We start from the raw sequence: 6,744 nt of genomic DNA, 5'->3' as shown, positions 1-6,744 counted from the left end.
TTAGCCATAATATGGCACAATAAAAAAGAGATTTTCATAGTTTCAACAATACGTAAAAAAGAATTTGTGGATGTATCAAAACACTACAGTGCACACAAAATTTTACAGAAACCATCTCGTGTACACGACTATAATAAATTGATGGGTGCTGTATACGGGACCGACACGGTCATCAGCACTATAAATTTTACTCGCAAAACAACGAAATGGTACAAAAGAATATTTCTTCCATTGTATTGATATGTATTTATGGAATTCATATTGTTTGTACAAATTGGAAACCAACAAAACAATATCAATTGAGAAATTTCAACTGAAATTAATAGATCAAATTTTAATGAAAGAACAGAAAAAACAACCCAACGCTCTATTACATCCGGAAATAATCACTCATCAAGACTCGACGGAAGACATTTTCCTTCACTTTATGAAGCTACAGGAACAAATAGATCACGAAGATGTGCGAGAAACGATAAAAGACGAGAATCTCGTTATCAATGCCAAGAATGTGATGTTGGCTTGTACGTGTTTGCATGTTTCAAAACATATACAGTGATTAATAATTTAATTCAGTATGATATGTTTTGAAACATGTCGTCAGCGAAGGCCAGGATGGGGATTTCGGTCCGCCGTAGCACCGCGACTGAATTGGAGCCTGCGCCGAAAGCGTACGCACTGCACGTGGACAGTTTATCTCGGAAGAAAAGGGACTTTTCTTTAAAAAAAATATACCCATAACTTCTACATAAAGGATTATTTAATGGGTATGAAGAGTCTGATTAACGATTGAAAATAATGAATGAATAATATACAGTGATTAACAATCTAATTCAGTATGATATTATTCATTCAACCTAATCCCATCCTGGCCGTCGCTAACGACATTGTTTTGCTTGGTGAAGATGAGAGGGTACCGCCGGTAACGTGTACGCAGCGTCGACGTGGGGAATGGTCCGCCGGACGCGGCGTTCATGGCTAAACGGAGTGTGGCGACGAAGGAATGGAAGACATTATAATATTTCGGCTTGCCGACTTAACGGTCTCGTATCGTGAATATGAGGATTGTAACACTTATGTATAAATAAAGGAATCCGTTCCTTTGGTATCTGTTGACGACCTGGCAATGAAACGGATTATGAGTTGGAATAATTGGACTAATGTATCGCACATAAAAATTAATGTCAGAATCGCAAGTTTGAATAATGCCTCGAACGCAGCGCTTCTCGGTAGAATCGCTAGAATCATGGCGCAGTAGGTGGATGGCAGGTTTGCTTGTCCGGCCTGTGAAAAAAGGGAAGTTCACCTTTTCTTCATGACGCTATCAGACATGGACAGCCACCTTGGTCAACATCACACGGATGCTCGCAACTAGGGGATGTTTTAGGATTTAATCGAAAGCATGTCTAACGAGGACAAGACCAAAATCGAAACAAAAGATAATATAAGGGTCGAGATCAAGACCCTTAGAGGAGTGAAGCAGGGTGACCCTCTGTCGCCGCTGCTATTCAATCTATGCCTAGAACCGCTGCTGGAAATAATAGAGGAGCAAACCGGTGGCATTAATGTCAGTCATGTGAGAAAAGTACCATTCCTGACTTTCGTTGACAATATTGTCCTATTTGATGAAGATGAGAGCAAGGAACAACACCAAAGGGGTATGCTCCATGATTACCTGAGGGGCCTAGGAATGACCATATCGGGAGAGAAGAGCCAAACTTTCCAGATGGTCGCGAAAAGGGACACCTGGTTCGTAAAAGAACCACGGATAAGGCTCGAAAATACCAACATACCAACTGTTGATCCAGGTGAGGCCTTCAGGTATTTAGGCGCCAAAATGGAGCCTTGGAAGGGTATCCATTGTGGCATTATAGTGCCAGAAATTTCAAGCGTGGTCAGAAGAGACGCTCTCTCTGAAACCATTCCAGAAAATTGAACTACTAATTAAGCACACCTACCCTCGATATATTTACCATCTGCTGATAAATCCACCAAGCGACAGTGTGATAAAAGTGTTGGGCAGCGGAGTCAGGTAAGAAATAAATGCCACATTATATCTGGTGCCTTCGGCAGCCACTGGTTTTTTCTATGCTATGCTCCAAAAGCTAATAGGGGACTAGGCTTATCGAGGTTCGAACAAATTATCGAACTCGGTACCCTAAAAAGTGCGATAAATCTTAAGAACTCGATTGATCCAGGGGCATCTAGTCTGATTAATGAAAAGAGCGATAAGAAATTAAAGAAAATAGCGAGCTCCCTGAGAATCAATTGATCGGCCACTTCTGAGGACATGTAAAAGGCCAGAAAGAGACTGAAACGAGCACATATTAAGCAATGGTTAGAGTTAAGAGGTCAGGGCCATGGAGTTAATGACTTCTCAAGGAATAAAACTGGCAACGTGTAGCTTTGGCGACGAGATTGGCGTGGTTGGTGTCCGTTTAGACGTCAACGGTCCAGGAAATCGCAATCTCAATAATCAAGACGGCGGAGTTCGGGTAATTCCTCCAGTGATAAGACGAGCCTTAAGCGCGCACAGTGTTAACGCATAAAGACCCTAGAGGACTCGCCAGAGAAATTCGGCGAGTGAAATTAGCGCTGACGAGCACATCTGAGGGCAGATGTAATTGTCAGCTATGGCCGAGTGTAGTATCGTGGAAAAAGGCCTGTGGCGGCACTCGATAGCAAATACCATCACACGACACTAACTAGTGTCGGACTACGGCAGCGCAGTGGTTAGCGCCCTAGGTTACGAACGTTCGGAATCCGGGTTCGAATCCCGGCGACCGGAGTCCGACTTTTCTTCTACGATACAAAAATGAGAAGAGAAGCGACCATACCCAGCAGCAATATCTACAGCGCTAAGCAGCCCACGATACTACATTAATTAATATTAATCTTATTAATTTAAAATATTACATTATGCTATATCTCATAATATTCGTTAAAACATTCCAAACACATTTGGGGTGATTTTGGGCACTTCGAACAATATGTTGTAGTTCTTTTCATGTTTTTCCTCGCTTCTTCGCGTGAGACAGTTTGCCTCTTCTTCTTGTAACATAGGGTGCACATCCTTCTTATAGGCTTGCCCTCCAGATTCTTACGTATCTCCAAATGGTGGGCCACCTTCGTAGTTTTCTTCCGATGGTTGTCGGGCACAGTATTTTCTGAGGACCATTCGGAAACGAGACTTTCCCGAAGTGCTAATTTCCGATACCACTTGATGCTCTTCCGTATCGTAGTGGCATATGAGACCATCTGGTCACTTCTGTCGATACCAATTTTTCCATTATTATATGCAATTACTGCCAAAGGTTTCTGTTTCGAAGGGCATCCGCGATATGTAGAATTTGAACTTGAAATTGTTGAATTGGTCACCACTTCTAAGAAAACTCTACATCTGGTCTTCTTTAGTTTTCTCAGTATTGGGTAACACAGCTAGCGTGCGGATCTGCACCAGCTCAAATTGTATTCTTACCTATAATTACACTTCTATTTAAATATATTTTCTACCTTACAATTTATCCACGTGTTTTTCTCTGTTTACACACCGAATAACCTCAACAGGTTATGGGCCCAGGGCTGTAAATTGCAAGGTAGCAACGTGAAGTGAATAAACTGTTAAAGTGTTGTGCTTAGTAAAATAAGGGATAGTGCTAAAATGGAATCAGCAAGTGCGAAGGTCGAGATGTTACGCGGCGAAGAAAATTGGCTCCAGTGGCGTTTTGTTATGCGTACACTTTTGGAGGAAGATGACGACCTGATCAACGTGTGTGAAGGGAATTTGTGTCATCCAGGTAACATCGCGGAGAAAGAAATCGCTCGTGGAAGATTTTTGAAAGCAGATCGATTAGCGAGAAAATTAATTGTGACCTCAGTGGGAAGGAAATCGTTGGATCTTCTTTTATGTTGCACAACAGCACAACATTTCGAACATCTCTCCATTTGAGGATCACAATACCGTTCTTATGTTCTCGTGCTATCATTTCACCTTTCTTCAACGGGTATGACATTACGGAATGGGGCATATATTTCTTGTTGTGCCGTACAGTTCCAACGACATGCGTCCTAAAATTGCAAAATTTCACTGCTAACTGATAGCTCGTATAAAAGTTATCGACGAACAAAGTTCGCCCTTCATTTAGCAATTTATCTGCAAGTTCAATGCAGACGTTTTCAGTTATGCCAACTTGCTTATTTCCGGTGATTTCTCGTCCAGAATATACCTTTACAGACCATGTGTAACCTTCGGTGGAACACAGTTTGAATAGTTTTATACCATACTTATGTGATTTCGTCGGTATGTATTGTCGGAATATTAGTCGTCCCCTCCAAGGAACCATATCTTTGCCTAGTGAAAAAATTTGTTGGTAATTGGCTGTCAATATGTTTATGAGTGGTAATACTTTTCCAAGTCTGTTACTCTGTTTTATAGCTTCCTTATTTGCAAAATGCAAGTTTGCCAATAGCAATTCGAAACGATTACGGGACATTCTGCAGCGTGGAAACGGAAAATTGTAAAGACGGTTCGTTGACCAACATATAATAAGCGGTGTCTGTACTAGACCCATCCAAACCATTAGTTCGATAAATTTTATCATTTCTTTGGAAGTGGTTGGTTTCCACCTCTGTTGCGCCGGCAGCACTCTACCTAAACGAGGCCACACACCGCGGGCAAGATGGCAGCCAGATGTCTTCGGATCCTCACTGCGTACCCTCAATAGTCTCAAGTATCCTCCATAAATCTCAGGAATTTCCTAGTCAAAGTCCTTCAGACCGAACAGATATTCTTTCGCTGAATTGTTTCCTAAAGTTTATGGTCCACCACGGGTTGACACGGGAAAGTTGCCTTTTCTCACGTATGAAGGCCTCCCATTAGCAACTTTATCTCGAGGGTGGTTAACATCCTTTCTCACCCACCACAATAGCAAATAACCAATTAATAACGAAGCCTATTTCCCTCATTCTCTTAGCCAAAATCGTCATCAACAATCCGATGGTCCCGTGCGCTAGACACACCCATCCTTAGCTTTCCTCCGCCATGGCATCGTCACCGAACTTCACTGATTTTCCATCTTTCAAACAGTCAACATCGCATCAGCCTAACTATCTTCTTTACAAAGTTGTTGGAATAAGCTGTGATTTATAACTTGTTATATCAGTGTCGTATTCAATTAAACCACCTCTATTATCCTAACCGAAATAGGAGATCGATCATTTCGTGGCGTCGATTATCTAATCGTAACGGGAATTTTACGACTCCCGTTGACGCGCTTCCTCGCGATCGCGTCTCTCCGCGAGTGGTCGAAACAACCTCTCATGTCGAGTTTGACCGGCCACTTCATGTTGGTGTAATTTTTGCGTATCTATTAGTCTCTGTGACTAAAAGGTTGGAGATTGCTTCCTTAAAGCAAAGGAGAAGGTCGACAAATACTTCCCACACCTGAACCACCTAATGGAAAAATACAGCGTGGGCGATGGAGAGATTTTACCCGTGGTCTTGGGCAGTAGAGGGGGGCCATAACACCAAAAACCGTCGAAATTTTAAGGGAACATGGCGTCACGAAAAGTGAAATGAACACGATTGTTATGAATGTTTTAAAAAGCTCTGTAGAGATGTGCAACGTATTTTTAGATGGATGAGCAAAATATTATTATTTATTTACTTGTTTATTCTGGACGATGGACGATGCACACAACCAATACTACGGTACCTACATACGGTATTTACTGGATGCAGACTCGATATTTGGATGACACCAGACGGTATCTTACGCGTCAGAAAACTTCTTTTATGACCAATGGCCTTAAAGTTCATTTTCTTTTTGAATTCTTACATCTATTTAAGAGTATTCGGAATAGTTCACTAAAAAAGATTTCTTAATTGATGGAACCTTAGTTTTGTGATACGATGTAGCTTCATTCTGGAGTTCAAAAAAAGATAAAGACATAGAAGCATAAAATTCGTAAAAAAATACAAACTTTACTGTGACCCACGTGAGACTTCAAAGGGAGTAAAATTGTGGATGTTTTTTCTCTATTATTAGCTTATGGAGCCATTTTAATAGTTCAAAATCGAAAATCTATTGGACTTGCACATAATAATGCAACTCTTGTGTAGAAAACCAATAGAAAGAATAGAACTGAGTAGCTATTAGTTGCTGTGCAAGGTGCAAAAATTGTAGAAATCAGGATCAAATAAAACGCCGTTTTATTTGCTAGATAACTTTTGCGAGAACTAATAAACATTTGAGGCTAGATTTTTGCACACTTTTCAAAGTTAAGAAAAGTCATATTTCCACAAAGCTTCAAGTTCGTATACTCAATTGTATATAAATGTAGTATCGCGAGCGAGGGGCCTGGAAGTTGGCGGGTGAACCACGTGGAATGTCGCGAGAGCCGAGGCGTTCGTTTCGATCGTGTAGTGTTGGAAAGAGGAGGCCTACAAGCGGTTGCTAAGGGACGAGAAACGAATCAACAGTGATTGCGAGTTGGGTTGCCGAGAGAGTGTTGATTGCGTTTATGACAGCCGAGTCGTTGATTAATTATTTAGTTGTGCTGTTCATTATACGTTTGCTGCGATTAGTTCATATTGAACAACTATCGTTTTTCTGTCTGATTAACACCTGTATCATCCATTCATTGTAAATATATTCCATCGCGATATTACATAAATATGTAGCGGCACATGAGTAGAGGACAATTCAAATCATGTTGTTGTTTTGCCTCGGAGTATCAACATCGTTA

General features: G+C 41.1%; 1 protein-coding gene across 1 annotated transcript; it reads right to left on the bottom strand.

Moving 5' to 3' along the window:
- Window positions 1–2,919: 2,919 nt before the first annotated feature.
- LOC117213274 lies at window positions 2,920–3,255 on the bottom strand. The gene has a single exon (XM_033458641.1). The coding sequence runs from the start codon at window positions 3,253–3,255 to the stop codon at window positions 2,920–2,922; it is 336 nt and encodes a 111-aa protein (XP_033314532.1).
- Window positions 3,256–6,744: the final 3,489 nt, after the last annotated feature.

The sequence above is a fragment of the Bombus bifarius genome, unplaced genomic scaffold, assembly GCF_011952205.1.
Source record: "Bombus bifarius isolate JDL3187 unplaced genomic scaffold, Bbif_JDL3187 scf7180000008603, whole genome shotgun sequence".
In the NCBI taxonomy this organism is placed as follows: domain Eukaryota; kingdom Metazoa; phylum Arthropoda; class Insecta; order Hymenoptera; family Apidae; genus Bombus; species Bombus bifarius.
Note: the sequence above shows the minus strand (reverse complement) of the source record. Positions and strands in the feature narration are given on the sequence as shown.

What these genes read in the sequence shown, in the direction of transcription:
- LOC117213274 (XM_033458641.1), bottom strand. Translation starts at nt 3,255, where the DNA reads ATGGTCTCATATGCCACTACGATACGGAAGAGCATCAAGTGGTATCGG.